Source organism: Acanthopagrus latus, chromosome 15, assembly GCF_904848185.1.
Source record: "Acanthopagrus latus isolate v.2019 chromosome 15, fAcaLat1.1, whole genome shotgun sequence".
Classification (NCBI taxonomy): Eukaryota; Metazoa; Chordata; class Actinopteri; order Spariformes; family Sparidae; genus Acanthopagrus; species Acanthopagrus latus.
In genome coordinates this window covers 28857202-28874051 of record NC_051053.1, presented here as the reverse complement: position 1 = coordinate 28874051, position 16850 = coordinate 28857202, and the positions used below count along the sequence as shown (strand labels likewise).

At 41.8% G+C, this 16850-nt stretch overlaps 3 protein-coding genes and 1 long non-coding RNA gene across 6 annotated transcripts in view; 2 read left to right on the top strand and 2 right to left on the bottom strand.

Moving 5' to 3' along the window:
* Positions 1 to 419: 419 nt before the first annotated feature.
* Positions 420 to 3215, top strand: LOC119033107. Its single transcript, XR_005079153.1, has 3 exons — positions 420 to 1098; positions 2078 to 2760; positions 2861 to 3215. It is a non-coding gene; the product is annotated as an uncharacterized LOC119033107 (long non-coding RNA).
* Positions 3216 to 3358: 143 nt separating this feature from the next.
* LOC119033103 (clathrin heavy chain linker domain-containing protein 1-like) lies at positions 3359 to 10426 on the bottom strand. Of its 2 annotated transcripts, none has more exons than XM_037122730.1 (11): positions 10071 to 10426; positions 8404 to 8591; positions 7314 to 7402; positions 6921 to 7119; positions 6693 to 6808; positions 5996 to 6095; positions 5819 to 5925; positions 5515 to 5686; positions 5234 to 5436; positions 4838 to 5083; positions 3359 to 3989 (listed from the first exon to the last, which is right to left on the bottom strand). In XM_037122730.1, exons 1-11 carry the CDS (start codon positions 10272 to 10274, stop codon positions 3793 to 3795), a joined length of 1821 nt encoding a protein of 606 aa, XP_036978625.1. In that variant the 5' UTR covers positions 10275 to 10426; the 3' UTR covers positions 3359 to 3792. The 2 variants fall into 2 exon arrangements, with proteins under 2 accessions (XP_036978625.1, XP_036978626.1); XM_037122731.1 differs by having other exon boundaries at positions 3793 to 3989; positions 4901 to 5083; positions 10071 to 10274.
* Positions 10427 to 10562: 136 nt separating this feature from the next.
* Positions 10563 to 13082, top strand: rps27a (ribosomal protein S27a). The gene is made up of 6 exons (XM_037122734.1): positions 10563 to 10606; positions 10717 to 10780; positions 11193 to 11247; positions 11739 to 11824; positions 12045 to 12176; positions 12884 to 13082. Exons 2-6 carry the CDS (start codon positions 10733 to 10735, stop codon positions 13031 to 13033), a joined length of 471 nt encoding a protein of 156 aa, XP_036978629.1. The 5' UTR covers positions 10563 to 10606; positions 10717 to 10732; the 3' UTR covers positions 13034 to 13082.
* A 1418-nt stretch (positions 13083 to 14500) lies between these two features.
* LOC119033105 (bone morphogenetic protein receptor type-1A-like) overlaps positions 14501 to 16850 on the bottom strand; it is a 41061-nt gene continuing 38711 nt past the window's right edge. For both annotated transcript variants that reach the window (XM_037122733.1, XM_037122732.1), the window contains exon 13: positions 14501 to 16709. In XM_037122733.1, the coding sequence (XP_036978628.1) occupies positions 16584 to 16709 (126 nt within the window). In that variant the 3' untranslated portion in view covers positions 14501 to 16583. The remainder of the gene's footprint in view (positions 16710 to 16850) is intronic.

The following is a 16850-nucleotide window of genomic DNA, read 5'->3' as shown; positions in this document are numbered from 1 at the left end:
TATTCAAATATTTCAGTGTAAATTTAATCCATGGTCTAACACACCGTGACACAGACAAGTCCGTTAACCTACATAGTTTTAGCAACCTCAGAAACATAATGCTCAGAACAGCACCAAACTTCAGCAACAGTACAAATAGAGTCTCAGCGCATAGTTCGAGGCACCAAACAGCAGCTAGCTTAGCCGGATTTCTATTGTAAAGTGAAAACAAATCACCACTCTCCTGCAGCAGTTTCCTGTTGTGGGGAAGCCCTGTGAGACGATTACCAAGTGCAGTTAAAAATGCTCAATTCTGTTCTTTTCTCTGTCAGCTCTCAATAATAACTGTTATAAGCTGGTAGGTAAGACACATATGAACTTTGATTGCATTTCCATGGAGTAATAATCATACATTTTCATCCATGAGCTGCAGAACTCTACTGCACTCGGTAATCAACTCGCAGGGCTTCCCCACAACAGGAAGCTGAGGCACGAGAGTGGTGAGATGAGTTCAGTTTACAACCTGGAAGTGATCGGTTTACTTTATCTTCAGTCGGTGCAAGGCTCCGGTGGGCACGGTTCACTTCTCTGGCTTATCGAAGATCAAAGTGTTCATCTCCCAACAGCTTCGGAAGTAGCATAGTCACAAATTCAGTTGGCTGCCCGGCTTCAGTTTTCTCCTTAATCCCGACTATATGAATGTTTTGCCAGCGTGACCGAGCCTCCAAATCTTTGAGTTTAGCTTGTTGTTGAATGCATTGAGATGCTACGTTGTCATGGCACCTCTCTTGCTCCTCATTTCGTTTCTCATGTGATTTGGTGGCAGCCTCAGTTGAAGACACTTGTTTGCTGACTTCAGATAGAGACGGCTTAAGGCTCAAGAGAATGTCGTTAGCATCATAACTAGTGTAAGCATCTTCTCCAGAACCCTTTTTGCCTCTCCTTCCTGTACCTGACCTTTTCATTTTGTTTGGTATGTTATAGCTCACTTCAGATATGTAAAAACAAAAGTTGAATGTCTCAGGGTGAGGTAAAACATGAAGTCGAGTTGGAGCTCCTGGCAAACACGTTTACTCTATACTAAAGCAAATCGGAAACCTCCGAACGGTTCCTTTAAATGTAAGTTTAAAGCATGAATATTAACTCAGTGTTGAGGGGAGCTTCAGTGAGGATGAGACAAAATGTCTCCACTTTCAAGGTCTGACACTGAAAATGGTTGTCACAAAAATAGAAGCAAACACACAAAGCTCAGCCTCACCCTCTGGGAAACACAGATGAGGGGGATTACACAGCATTTTGCACTTTCTCTGCTGCTGTCTGAGTATTTATAACACACACACACACACACACACACACACACACCTTGTCAGGCTTGATCTCCGTCTGTCTCCTCCCCACTGACTCATGACTGACTGAATTACATCAGGAATGGGCAACTGTTACAAGCTGCCGACCAGCATATCAGCAGTATGGGGTTCAGTATCTTGCCCAAGGACACTTTGACATGCAGACTAGGGAATCGAACCAGTAACCTTTTGATAACATGGCATCTGATAAACTGCCTCTGGTGATGTCACTCACAGAGCCAACTCTGACTTCTGCCTTGCAATAAAATGCACCGTAAGCAAAGATCACGCTTTGATGTCTGGAAAACGTCCAGATGACATCTTTAAATAATACCTGGTCTTGTTAGTTAAAGCAGGTTTCTATACAACCTGAATGGAACAGATCGTACAGATGTTGATATGATAGTCGGCCCAGTTTGTGTCCTCAAAATGTGTGTTTTTTACAACACGTCAGGACATTTTCCAGCCATGTTTGTGGAGACAGAACAAGGTAGTCAAAACATTATGTTTTCCTGAACTCAACCAGACAATCAGCAAAGTGTTGTCACAACGTGAAAGTAGTAGTAGTAGTAGTAGTAATGCACCTAAAAAAATATGAAGCAGCAACATAAAGAAATACTGAGTTTCATTCTATCAGTGGTTTATAGAAACGTACACTGCAGTAAACTGACTCTGGTGACTGGACTGGGCTGCAATAATCAGACATGTAAAAGAAAAAATTGCAATAAAACATTGTATCTGTTTTTAAATAGCTGCACAGTGTCTGAAGTGAAAAGGAAGTCTAAAGAGGACGAAGCACATTTGAATCTGTTACTGGACGCTGTGAGCAGCACGCAGCAGATTCAACAGCCCTATCAGATGTGACAATGTTTCCTTTAACATCCTGGAGAGAAGGTGGACCGGAACCAGCTGACAGAACGTCAGAGAAGCTCTGTCATGCTGGGCCAGCATCACACACACACACACACACTCACACCACTGCAGGAGATCAATATGCAGTGACAGAGCCAGCGGTTGTGAGTCAGCAGTAACTCTTCAGCATTGTTTTCCCTCTCTTCTTCTGTTGTTTTCTCGTGCAGAAGTGAAGCCGACTGAAAATACAAACATTCAAACACAAATCTGAAATGACTCTGATCAAATCTGCTGACATCAGTCATCAGAAAAAAATCTGAAAACAAGCAGCTGTTGTTTCTGAACTGACTGGATGTTTTTTGATGGTAAATCTATTTCTGTTAAAATGTTACACTTATTATGTGCCATGCAAGAAAATAAAGTCTGACAGTCTGACAAAGCAGACAAGGTCAATCGAACAACCGAGCTGGAGTAATGGAACATCAGAACCAGACACAGTTCTGTCCAGGAAACTTTCCAGGAAATTATGGATCCAAAAAAGTGTCAGAAACAAAAACAAATCAAATAAAAATAACGTAAAAAGGTAACGCACTGCAGCCAATGATCCACTTCCACACAATCATCTACACATGACATCACACTCTGATCGATCTGATCTGGGCCTCACTGCCTGAATGTTACAGGAACAGAGAGGATGCTGGGTAAACAGTCGTTCTCTGTGTCTGCAGGCTGTTTATGGACCAGAGAGAGTGTGTTTGTCCACACTCACTGTGAGGACACACACACGCATGCACGCACACACACACACGCACGCACACACACACACGCACACACACACACACACACACACAGTACTGATTGTAAGTGGCTTTAGACTGAAGCTTTTGCTAAATGAAAACATAAAGGCACCACTTTGTGCTGCCTGGTCTTTTTGACCCAAGAGGACAACAGAAGTTATTAAATTCAATAAAACACCTATAATTTAATCAAACTACTTAAAAGTTAATCATGAAGAGCTTAGTATCCAACAACCCCCATTATTTTCAGACTATCTGATGAATAAAAACATATTTCGACGAGTCAGAATGAGCTCAGAACACAAGGTTCATTTCATCAAACTTTGAAAAGTAGAAACGTTCCATTAAGTTTTGTGTCTTTATCATAAGAGACAAGATCCAATGTTTTTGTGACATCTGATTAATTTATTAATCTTCTGTTATTATGATTTTTACAGTAAGAATTGTTTGATGTGTGTGTTTGATCTGTGTAAGTGTGTTCACCACCAGCTGGCAGTCAGCTGCCACTGCTGGAACACCTCCTGAGTCATCTCACTGTCATTAGGCAGAGGTTATGTTTGCCTGCAGAACAAAGGGATCACACTATTGTGATCATGACAGATGATAGATGATGAGGACCGTCACAGATGAATAGTTTTTACTGAATAAGGGGCAGAAGTGAACATACTTAAAAGGTCTTAGGATTTGATATTTGAGTGGTAGAGAGCCTGATATTAAAATAGGGGGACACATTGGGAGTCCTGAAAGTAATTTTGGTTGTTGAACAGGTCATCAACAACCAGAGCTCAGCAGTGTGTTTTTAAATGCAGGTTCAGATTTCACAGGAAGACGTGCTCCACGAGCCGGGCTCCCTCCAGGTCTGGAGACAAGACTCTAGTCCCGCTCTGGTCCAGCAGGATGGACAGGACAGCCTGGCTCAGATCGTCCCGGTTCAGATCAGAGCACAGAGACGCCACATCGGTCCAAATGTCCACTGAAGACATGCTGTCCTCCAGAATCACCTCCTCCAAAACCCCTGAGAGGAGAGGCTGAGTTAGCGCCTGCAAATACACCCATCCATCTCTGAAGCCCTTTTTACATAGAAAAGGCGGCACATTTGCTCCAAGGGCAGGGCGGCAATGTCCCGGCCTGTCTTTCTAAAACCGAGGCGTAATATTCCTCCTTTTCCAAAAGCCCTGTGATGTGTCGTGAAGCTCGAAGTTGGCCATAGAATTTGTCTTCAAAATAAGAGCTTTACATTGCACCCAATAGGAGTTTAGAACTGGGTTTTTAGTGGGGGCTTTTAGTTTGAAAGTAGTGACCGTCCTTAGCTTGCAGACACAACAACAAGCTAACACAACCAAACAGCTACAGAGACTGAGGAGACGCTGCATCTCCTGGATCTCTGCAGCTGTCCAGTTGTTCATCTTAATGTCTGTGGATGAAGTGATGGACTGACTGCTGCGATCAGCTGTTTCCTGGTTTTAAAACTCCCCGGCTGTGGGTCGCACAACAGTGCAGGTCATCGACACCTCCGCTCACCTCACGCAGAGGCCGGCACATTTACGGCTTGTTTTTAGATAGCAGGCGAGGTGGAAATAAGTGTTCCCTCCGAGGCAGAAAATTGGTGGACTAAAACAGACCCCCAATTTGCCGCCTCTGTCTAAAACCGCGGACAGAGCTGCCAAAAGGACGGGCAAATTGGCGGCTTGGTGCTCTGTATAAAAATGGCTAGTGACAAACAGACTCCATGTTTCTACACAAAGACAAAAAGAAGTTCATGTAGAACATTTTCTGAATTTACAAGAAGGATGAAATAATGAAGAATGAGTTTCACAGAGTTTATAAAGTTTGTTTTAACTCAACAACTCTTAAAATCCCTACATTTGTTAAGGGAGTCTGGTGATGTTGTGTTACTGGCCCACTGGTTGGCTCGTGTGTGTTCACCTCGTCCTCTGCTCATAAAGCTGTCAAGGAGCTGCAGAGCTAACTCCTGCTGCTGAGGCTCTGACAGCAGAGTGGAGCAGGCCACACCCACTGACAAGATGGCTGCCAGTCCCTGTTGAGGTTCCGTCAAAAGCTGGAGGAGGGTGAGGCTGGGAGAGTGACGAAGGACCCATATACAGTCCTCTGAGAGAGAGAGAGAGAGAGAGAGAGAGAGAGAGAGAGAGAGAGAGAGAGAGAGAGAGAGAGAGAGAGAGAGACTCTGATTGCACTCTGATACACACACACACACACACACACACACACACACACACACACACACACACACACTCTCACCAGCTGTGAGGTCCCTGCTGTGCTTCATGAACTCGGCAGCGCTGTGGATCAGGCCTCTCCTGCACATGCTCAGTGCAGTTTTCCTGTCCAGCCTGCAGGCCTCGTACGCTATGGTGGCCAACGTCACACATAAGTCGGCCACCCCGCTGTTCTTCTGAGCATGCTCAGTGAGGGCGTCGCCAAGCTGCTCAGTGAAGGTGAGTCTGACAGGAGAGAGAGAGAGAGAGAGATGATGACGAACTGAACAGAGATCAAGAGAGTTTGTTTGTTTGTTTGTATACTTGTTGTGGGTGACAGCGTGGCTAACGAGCTGCGTGGCCCCATGCTGCAGGAAACATCTGACGAGCTGCAGGGAGAGATCAGCTGACAGCTTGTCATCGACTGGGACGGTCATCAGCAGGGCCTGGAAGAAGAGCAGGAGAGGGTGGACGGAGCCCGGGGGCCCCTTCACACCTGAGGACAGAAAGACAGGTGGACAGGAAGTCATGAAACAGGAACCAATCAGACACAAGGTTGTCTCTTGAGCTCAGTGAGGTCTGGAGAGGACTGTGATTGGTTGATGGCTCCAGCACTCGTGTTTCTGACCTCCGAACATGTCGCGGGTGTCGAGGTTCCTCAGGACTCCTTGAGGACATCTGGCAGCGATCAGAGCGGCCTCTTTATACCGAGCCAAGTCAAAGAGCTCGATGAACCTGACAGAGACACACAACATTCAGGGAAAGCTCAGATAATCTGATCAGAAGCTGTTCCTGAACGCAGCACCTGTCCAGGTAATGTGTCAGCAGGTCAGACACGTTGACTCCAGTCGGCTCATCGTCCTCAAACAGCTCAGTGTCAAGGCTGTGGATGTCATCAGTCGTCACTGGAGGAGACAGGAGACGACAGAGGTGTGTTACCTGATTTGTTTCTGAGTTTAACTTTATGTGAACATCAACTTATTTCTCTGACAGCTTTTGACTTCTGCTCTCTACATCTGAACACAAATATTCAAATGTTCTCCTTCTCACAACTTCAAAACAGTCCTGTCACTTCAGTTTGACGCATTTAGTGAATGAGGTGAATTATGGATATTTTTTCTTTGGCACCATTGCATGCTGCCTTCCCAACATCACAAGACTGATTTCGACCTATCAGAGCTCATCACACATGGCAGCTGCAGAGAGACGTTTTTTCGTTCAATGACATTGTACAGTCAGAAAAAGGGATAACTGGTCACTCTATGTGACAAAATATGGATACAAAGCTTGGGTAAAGGAAAAGAGAGCACTTGCTCCAAATACAAGAAACATGTTCATTTGAAATGTTTTGGAGCTCTGATGAAGACAAACATGTTGGCTTTTTAATGTTATAACTGCTCCAATAATGACTTTTTAATATTCACTTCCTTGTTGGACACATCTTATATTAGGAGCGCCTGGACTGCCTCAGTCTGAGTCCTGTGTTGGCAGCGGTGTCTCACCGCTGATCTGTCTGATGTTCTCCAGTGTGGATCTCAGGAGTTCCTCCAGAGGAACCAGCGGCTTCTCGTCCTCACCACAGCACAGACGCTCATACACGAACCTCAGGCGCTCGTTCCTGCAAATAGATGAGATGATTAATGGCCTGAAAAACATTTGGAAATACATTTAATTTATTTATGAATTTCAATGTCACTGGAACCAAAACTATGACAATATAAATGTCATACAGGACGTTCAGCTGGTGGTTCTCGGTGCTCAGCTCGTCTCTGTGCTGCTCGGCATCCTGCAGCTTCCTGTCCAGCTCAGCTTTGAACTCAAGAGAGACGCAGTGACTCTTCTTGTCCATCAGAGCATCTCTCTGAGCTTCAAGGTGTTTCAGGTGTCGGTCCAAAGCATCATCATCCTCTGAATCAGACACAGTGACACCTGGGAGACGTGACAGATGATCTGTGTCTCTTTGCATCTCTTAGTGGATAGTTTTTTTTTTGTTTATAGTCTTTTCATGAACTTCTTATTCAAACTCACTTGATATTATATTAATACACTTATATTCAAAGGGAAATTGTTACATTTTCCAGATGCAACACGTAATACACTTTATTAATCAGTGTCAGTGGTACCAGGTATCCATGTGCTCTGCTTTCTACATGACTTCTGTTTCTTCATCTCCTCCTGGACATCTGATGTTTCCCTCAGAAGGACGGAGATCCTGAAAGAGATGAAGAGAAGAAGAGGATCCGGAAAGGAAAATGCATTATCCCGTCCATCACTGGGGCAAAGAGACTCCATGTTTCTACTCAAAGACTGACTCTTTTTATTTAGAATGGCAAACTTCCATCACATACATCGATTACAGCCGTAGTCCTTCAAGGACATAGGAAAGGATGGATGTAGAAAGTTTAAGTGATTTATCCATACTGCCCTTCTGGGGTTTTCTTTTATAGACCACTAATTTTTCCACTTCCACAAAACAGAACTGGGGAGCGCACCACTTCTGACACTCAAAACATCACATAAAAAAGGGGGCAGGTTCACCCAAAGCACAAGTGCATTCAAATTAAATCAGATCAGATTGGTTTTACAGCCTCAGTCAATTAGGTCCAGATCTCATAATTTTTTTCTTTTTCACCTTTGAGGGAAAAAGAAATCTTCTCCATAACATAAATCTCACAGACAACTTCGATCCATTCATCGATGGTGGGAGGTTCTACTTTCAAACATTTCCTTGAAACAGATTTTTTACTGGCCACCAATAGTATAGCCAACAGTTTTTTGTCTTTGATGTTCCATGTTTCACACATTATAATGCCCAAATACATTTACATATACATATACATATTTCACATTTAAATGGAATGTTTACATTAAATACATTTTTGATATGTTTGTGGATCTCTTTTTCCAGAGAGGTCTTAATGCCTCAGCTCCCTGGACAACCTGCAATCAATGAAACACCTGTAACCAATCACACACACACTCAGGTAACAGAGGGTTATTGAAACAGAGACAGGCACAAACAATAGAAACATTTATATGACCTCTAGGGTTGTAATAGTGGTTGTGTGCCAGTATCGGACCCTGATCTTAAACATGGAGATAATCTGCCTCATCAGGACTGTGTCTGTTCGGTTTGATCAGATGTGTTTGTACAAGAGAACACATACCAGAAAAAAACATCTCAATCTACTTAACCAATAAACACACACACACCTCTCCCTCAGCTGGCTGGCTCGTCTCTGGCAGGCCATCAGTGACTGCGGGTGTGACTTCAATGCCGCCAAAGTTCGCTGAGCTGTCCTCACCTCGTCCTCCCTCCTCTGCAGCTCCCTGATGACATCATCGTAGCCCGTTTTAATGGTCAGTAGGAGTCTCTTATAGGCTGTCGCTCGTGAGATCACCTGAAGGAGGAAAAACAACAAGACAGAGGCAGAAGTACATTTGTATTGTGTCACTGAGAGGAGAGTCAAGTCTGGATTTCATCATTATGTTGTTGTTTTCTGCTTGTATTATGTTTTATGATGTCATCAACAACTGATATAATTAAAGGTTTATTAGTTTTATGGAGCTATTTATGCATCAAGATTAATTAACAAAATATCCTAAATAAAAAAAAACTAACCAAATAAAACATTTGAAGGGACTAAAACTATTTTAAACTAAAACTTTATCTATAACTTTAGCTGAATGCAATATTTTCAACATCTTTCTTCCACTGGTCAGACAGAGTGAGTGCGTTCCATCGGTCAGCAGCGGTAAGTGTGACAGGAAATGGTGAAAAGTGTGGTGGTTCAAATGAATTGGATAAAAAACGAAACACTGATTGTGATAATCAAAAAAATGCTGAATATAAGATCCAATAATGTTCCAGGACCAAGTATACAGTATATATACATAGTTTTGATGCTTAAATACTTCGACTCCAGTACTATCTAAGGGGTAACTTTCACCTCTACCAAAGTTATATTTTAACTCCAAATCTTTAATTTCACTCAAGTTTTACATGTGGGTACTTTTAACAACACTGAAACAGCAACCCTCTGCTGTAGTATGCATATTAAAGGGATATTGCGATGTAAGTTTCATCCATGTTCTAACGCACCTTGACACCGAGTACGACCCCCCCTCGAGAGATAAAGTTTGCGGACCGCTAGCTTACATAGTTTTAGCATCCTCAGAAACGACCGCACGACAACCCCCTAACCCTAATTTACACTGGAATATCAAACAAACCTTTCCACAATTTTTGAACCATCCCTTTGATAGAAAATGGCACAGGATCAATAAATTTGATGTTTCACAACATCAAATCTAAAAATGTGTTTACAGTTACAACGTAACTGAGACGACTCAGACAAGGGCATGAAAACGGTTTCTACTTTTTCCTTTCTTTATCGACGGGTTCTCTCTTGTGACAAATGTACTGATTGTAAGTCTCTTTGGACAAAAGCATCTGTTAAATGTAAATGTGCCATTTTATAAAGAGGTGTAATGTAAGTAATTTATGTCATGAAAATCTACCATACTTATTTTTTACTTGAACATTTGCATTTAATTTAAATGTACTGTATACTGTTACTCCAACAAATCTCAGATTTAATATTGTACTTGTTACTCCACTACATGTGTCAAACAGCTTTAGTTGCTAGTTACTTTACAGATTACAGTTTTCTGTCTCCTTCTGTCCAGTAAAGTTTCTCACATTGTTGCTGTTGAATGCGTTTCTTTTTCATGTGTTGACAAAATGAGTCTTCTGAAGCTGAACAAATTCTTATAGCTTCCTGGATTAGCTGGAAAATACATAATTTACTAAGCATTATTAAATGAAAACGCCACCCACTACTGGGTTAAATTAAGTAGTAAGTAAGTATGTAAAATACCTGGTTAAACGCAGAGCGGTAGACGATGTAGCGGAGCTCGTCCGGGCCCTCTGCTGGACACTGCAGGAACTGTTTCTCGTGTTCCATAAACTCATACAGACACTGAAAAAACATGTCGTCACTGTCAGTTGTCAACATGTCGGATGTTGAATGTCTGACTTCTTCTCTTGAGGACACACTACAGGTGTTTTCTGCCTCAGACATTGTTATTAACTTATATTTTGAGGTTAGCTTTCCACTTTTGCTCCTTCCGGGAAGCCATTTGCAAACACTCCCAGTTACTATGGTTACATTAACAGTGTTTTTAAATATGCAGATTGAATAATTAAAAATTGGGTTGTGAAATACATTTCCGACTCAAATTAATTCCGATAAGGTGACAAAAAGACGCTGAAAGAGCACAAACTATAATATTTGTGTATATTTTTGATCAGGCACCCTGACGGTCACCTAAGCCGTGCATACGCGAGCAGAAAACCCCGTCGCTCGCTCCGAAAGCCCTCTTCTCATGATCCGCCATTAGGAGTGAACCTGTGGTAAGATGGAGCTCTGGGTTTCTGCTCCTTATTCTCAGAAATCACTAATTTTGACAGTGTGTTTCAGTACAATCCACACTTCTAAAGTCTCATTTGTGTCTCTTGTGTAGGTGGACGAACGCCAGGATGCAGATTTTCGTCAAAACCCTCACGGGGAAGACCATAACCCTCGAGGTGGGTGAGCCGGACCGTGATGGTGGGATCCGGCCGTCTGTGGCCGCAGTGTACCCAAGTTTATTTTAGAGTTAAACTGGGCTAAAACTCCACATTAAATCCCGAGATTAGTTAGTATCACCTCTGATGGCGCCTGTGTTTGTTTGAACTCCAGCAAAGTTAGCGCCAACGAGCGTTATTGTTGCATCGAAACCAAGTGGCTAAGCTAACTGTTAGCAGATACCCAAAGCACCGTAAACACGTGTGGCAGACAGCAGCGGGGCAGCGCCGCTGTCTGCTCCACAACGTGCCTGTATGTCTCTCCAGATAAAATGACACGTCGATGGCATGTTATAGTTGAAAGTCTGTACAACACTTGATCCGAGCTCTGACCGAAAGAACATGTCATGCCTGACCTCTTCTCCTTCTGCAGGTCGAGCCTTCAGATACTATAGAAAATGTCAAGGCCAAAATCCAAGACAAAGAGGGTGAGTGAGCCGTCAGATATGGAAAAACAAGCCCCAGATGAATGTTCTCTGTACAGCTGAAAACCTTTAAGTTGCTTAGACGAATACTCAATTAAATAGACTTGTGAAATGTGAGGATTTTCTATATATTTTTTTATATCTCTAAACTAAACGTCAGAGGCGGTTTAAGAACCGATGGAGACATTTAACAGTGATTCTTTGAGCTGTGGAGAAATTAAAACCAGGCAGTCCTTAACACTCGCTGACTTTACATTACACAAAGTATTTCAGGATTTAGAAGGATGGGGAATTGACAATGTTTTAATTTTCAGCTCAAGACAAACATTTCTTTAAAAAGTCAAATAATCAACTTTGAATTGGTTCCTTTTTCAGTTGTACAGTGAATACTCAAGGTATAATTACTATCAGTTTTTATATATGGAACTGCCAAAGCTAGCTATTTTTTCTGATGGCTTTATATGTAAATCCTTGAAACGTGTTTGTATTTGCAGGTATCCCTCCTGATCAGCAGAGGTTGATCTTCGCTGGAAAGCAGCTGGAGGATGGACGCACACTGTCCGACTACAACATCCAGAAGGTAAGCCGATAGTCCTGCGGTCTGACTGCAGACTTTAGATTAATCTTTGATCCTGTGAGGAGTTCAGAAGCTGCTGTGTTCAAGTCCTGCATATCGGTAACTGATATGACTAACTTGGCATCAAATGTGAAAATTGTCATTAATTGATCTTCTAGTCATTCAGAGTTAGCAATTCAATAATTTCTCAAATCTCACTTAATGTGTATTTCATTGCTGTCAGGAGTCAACTCTGCACTTGGTGCTGAGGCTGAGAGGTGGTGCTAAGAAGAGGAAGAAGAAGTCTTACACCACCCCCAAGAAGAACAAGCACAAGAGAAAGAAGGTCAAGCTCGCTGTGCTTAAGTACTACAAGGTATGACTTGTTTCATCCTACTGGTATCAACTGGTTATAGAATTATTTGATTGATCCCAGACTGGGATTTTTTTTTTTTTTTGTCACAGTAGCAGTTAGTCCATATAAAAAAGAAAAACACTCTGTACATCACAAATCGGAAGCAAGATATATACAATTTATATATACACAGTGCAAGCGATACTATAAACAATTTAAACTGTCAAGAAATAAACTATTCCAATGAGTGTGCAATAAGAGAACCACAGACAATACAAATAAATAGACTTACTTGTTCTAAATGGAGTAAAAACAGTAATCAGATCTTTCAGGCAGAGGTATTGTATGAAGTGATGGCTAGTGGCAGGAAAGAATTAATGTCTCTTACAACAGTGAAGCTGAAGCAGACTTGGAAACACACAGAAGCTGCTGCAACGGGCTGCCACCACCTTACTATCTGCCCATGTTGGACATCAGATGCTTTAGAGGACACTTAAGTCTGTGTGCGGATATCATGTTGGCTAAATCTGTTCAGACATTTCAGCTCCAGTATTCACTAAACTTTGATTCAGTGTCAAACGAGTTTCCCGTCTCAGTCATAAAACTTTCACTCTTAGTTGAAGATGAGGTAAAGAAGCAGACATTTTAGTTGAACTTATACTTTTTGGTCTGAAGAAACAAGTACTTGAGTTTTATTCTAAAGTCTGACATTTGTATTTTGTCTGCAGGTTGACGAGAACGGTAAAATCCACCGGCTGAGACGCGAGTGTCCCGCTGACGAGTGTGGCGCTGGCGTCTTCATGGCGAGCCACTTTGACCGTCACTACTGCGGCAAGTGCTGCCTCACCTACTGCTTCAACAAACCCGAGGACAAGTAGACAGAGTGAAGGTGTTTAATAAAGACGGAAACATTTGACACAACTCAAAGAATCTGTGTTCAATTTTTTTTACCACAGTTGGGAGGGTATGTTTTATAGTGTGGATGTTTCAGTCTTTTCAATCAAGTTTACCGTGATGGAGCTGAACTGAGTGTCAAGTCACAAAGATCACGTTAACTGAAAATTGGATTGTGGACTTGAACGGCATTTTAAAAACTTAATCTTCTGTCTTGCTGAAGATGGTGAGTTATGTGCTGCTGCCGGAAGGTACAGAAATACATAAACGTAACTTATTTGCATGTTGAGATTTTAATAAGCACAACCATATCAACATTTCTGTATGTTATTGTGGAATCATCAGTTTGATCCTAAATGAACACTGTCAGTAGTTCTGAGAGTCAGTGTTTAAAACAATTTAAATTTGAAAGGATGGATTGATTCACCAGGTGAGTCAGTGGAAAAATCAAACAGGCTGATGGCTTGGAGGAATCTAAATGATTAAGTTATGTTGTGGAGAAAGAAGTGAAATAACAGGATTGTAGGGAAAAAGCAAAGGAAAGCTCATGTTTCAACCAGAAGAATACTGGTATGAAATCTTAATGAAAGTTCAATAATTGGAAGAGTATTGTATTAATGTTGGGTATAATGTATGATATGGGGTCATTTACACTAAAGACATCTTTTTAAAATAATGGCATTGGTATTTTCCTTTGTGTTAAAGTAGCCCTACTAAACCCTCTAAATTACAAACATCTGAACTGAAGAGGAAATCAAAGTGATGTTGGATGAAACAAGTGTTTACCTGATTCTCCCTCCTGGTTCTTGTGTTGAGATGCTGCAGCAGTTGTCCAGCAGGTGGCACTGCATTCAAAGATCTGGACAGAAACCTGCAGGAAGTTACACACGCAGCTTATATAAAGAAAAATATGGTAAGTCAAAATGAAGAATTAAATCAAAGATGAGCTGAAAACTCAGAACACAAGTCCTGATATTTCCCCAATTTAAGTTGCCATGACAGTTAAATCATACAGTGGATCAAAGTAATAATTATACATCATAATCAACATTCTGCAGTTAAAGATAACATGCATCAAATTGTGGAAGATTCTCATATTTTTGTTCTTGCATATCTGCTTCAAAATTTGATGTTCTTCACCAAACTGCTTTAAAAAAAGTAACACTTTACATAATTTACAGCAACCATCAGATGTCTCCATACAGTTCGTCTGCAGGAGAGAACACATCACAACTGATCTGAGGAGACAAGATTTACACAAAATGACAGAATTTTAATTTCCTTTATACACAATATTTGTCTTGGCGACAAGCTTTTCAAATTTTTCTTTCTTTCTAGTGTTTGGTCTTCCATGCATTAGGCGCATAAAAGAAAACACACAAACCAAACATCATAAAATAAAGGAGACGGCAGCTGCAGCAGGGGAAAGAATCAGAGAGGACGCTGGGAGTTTGTGTACTAAAATAAGGTTATTTACTTAAAAATCGTTACATTGGACAGACTGACTGTATACAGAGTTTCATTTCCTTGGTAAACTCATAAGGCACCGAACCAGATGCTGTACAAACAACACCACCAAAACAAAGTACATTAATGATTTACATATTAGAGATTATTCTATATACTGAGCTTCTCTGACATATTACAGAGGAAACACTAAGTTACTGCTCTTAAATAGCTACTGTATGAACGACTCATTCACTCACACACACACACGCACACAGAGGTTTGTTCTGATGACTTCCTGATATATTTTAGTTTGAATTGTTGTAAAAGGTCAAATATGACTGAGAGCCAATCACACGACGTCCTGCTGCTCAGGAGAGAAATCAACACAAACTGCTGAAGGAACATTTTGGGTTTAAACCCAGAGAGGTTTGAATGTGATCAGCCTCATTAGCATAAAGACTGGAAGCAGGGAAACTGCTAGCCTAGATCTGTTTTATCTTACGTCTCATTTTTACACTTTTTAAAATTTTATATAGATATTAACATTCACTTGATGGTGCTAGGATGACAGTTTTCCCTGGATTCCTGCCTTTGTGCTAAACTAGGCTAACCACTTTCTATACCAGTTTCCCAAATATTCTTCGAGTATTAGAAATAATCTGATTGGACCAGTGAAAAATCAGCGGAAGAAGCCAAAGTTAACCTGTGTACAAATTTTTAGTGAATAGTAACATGCTTAGCACTCTCCGTTGCTAGTTTATCACTAATTTAGCAACTAGCACTGAAAGATCTTGACAGGTTTCAGATTATTAGGCAAGGGGGAAATGGAAAAGGTTAGGTCACATAGTTTTATATTTTTTCAGGCTTTGTGATTCTGTGTCTTTTTTTCATACATTTGTATTGATTACCGTAGCTCATGTCCTTGACTGGATCACCTGTCACACGACACCCAACACTGATTAAATGTAGAAATCAAACTCAAATTTCTTCACGTTTGAACAAGAGTTTTATTAAAACGGAACCTTGCTATATCTCAATAAGAAGAGAACTGAATATCCTGAGCCGAAAAACGCTAAAAAATCGTTGATTTACGTAAATGAAGTGACTCGTATCACTTATCTGTCTTCCTACTGGCTCACAGACCTCACTGACATCTGGAGTTCTCTTCATGTCTTTTAGCTCCACCCACTGAGGTTTAACTCAACCAATCAGATTTTCTCTCCCCTCAGCGAAGCAACACCTCTGTATCTCTGAAAAGATGGACAAACATGAACCAGACACATAGACAGGCAGGCAGGCAGGTAGACACAGACAGACAGACAGACAGACAGACAGACAGACAGACAGACAGGACGGGAGACGTCTCCATGGTGACTCCATCATCTCCTGTCAACGTCTCTGAGGAGTCGGCTGGATGTCAACATCATAGTGTTCTGGTCTTTAATCTTCTCATGAGTAGGCACGGCATCTAATGATAACGTTTATTTACACATTTAAATTCACATATTATTATAGTACCTTATTTTTATAATTAACTCTACTGTCAGAGTGGAGATATATTTCAATATGGCAGGAGAACTCAGTCCTGAAGAGAAAACAACAAAAACAAATTGGCATATTTAGCGTTTTGAAACAGGCAGAAGTGAGGAAGGCTGCTGGGTCTTTAAAAAAAAATAATAAAGGAGGTTTCAAACGTCCTGGTTCTTTCACAACGAGCATCCAGAGGCTCCTCCCCTTTTCCCCTACACAGGAAGTCGTCATAAAAATTATTGTCTCATTTGGCTTTCACAGAAAGCGTCAACCCGGCGGTCTCGCTTCCTGCGAGTTACACGGCACAGACAGAGGTGGAGGAGGTGGAGGAGGGAAGACTCCATGTTTGTTTCCAGGCTTAAGACAGACTGAACATGAGGGAGGAGGAGACGCACAGTTCAGCCCAAGGATGGGTCCATTTTTATCTCTCAACTCCTCCTCCTGATGAAGAGTGAAGCCTGGGGAAGCCGGTCCGATCAGGTCTAGGTCACGGTAAATGTGTTCGGGGTTCAGGTGAGTCTGAATGTGGTGGGGCGAGGAAGAGGAAGAGAGTGGTCAGATCTTGATGTCCTGGGACTCCACCATCTTGGCGAGCGTCTTCTTTACTCGGAGGATGGTGAGGCGGGAGGCGGGGTTATGAGCCCAACACTCTGACATCAGCTTCAGCATAGCCCGAAGACACTGAGGACATGTTAGCAGAAACATGAGAGGAAATCAAAGTTTGTTTCTACTCAAAGACAGAAAGAAGTTCATGTAGAACATCTGCCGAATTTACAAGAAGGTCCAAATACTGCAGAATGAGTCAGAGACAGAGTTTCACAG

Excerpts from the sequence above, each read along its gene's own strand:
- LOC119033103 (XM_037122730.1), bottom strand. The coding sequence starts at position 10,274 with ATGTCTGAGGCAGAAAACACCTGTAGTGTGTCCTCAAGAGAAGAAGTC. Across the intron at positions 8,592-10,070 it reads ACCGCTCTGCGTTTAACCAG|GTGATCTCACGAGCGACAGC; the intron begins GTATTTTACATA and ends TTCCTCCTTCAG. Across the intron at positions 6,809-6,920 it reads AACCACCAGCTGAACGTCCT|GAACGAGCGCCTGAGGTTCG; the intron begins GTATGACATTTA and ends ATCTATTTGCAG.
- rps27a (XM_037122734.1), top strand. The coding sequence starts at position 10,733 with ATGCAGATTTTCGTCAAAACCCTCACGGGGAAGACCATAACCCTCGAG. Across the intron at positions 10,781-11,192 it reads GGAAGACCATAACCCTCGAG|GTCGAGCCTTCAGATACTAT; the intron begins GTGGGTGAGCCG and ends CTCCTTCTGCAG. Across the intron at positions 11,825-12,044 it reads CCGACTACAACATCCAGAAG|GAGTCAACTCTGCACTTGGT; the intron begins GTAAGCCGATAG and ends CATTGCTGTCAG.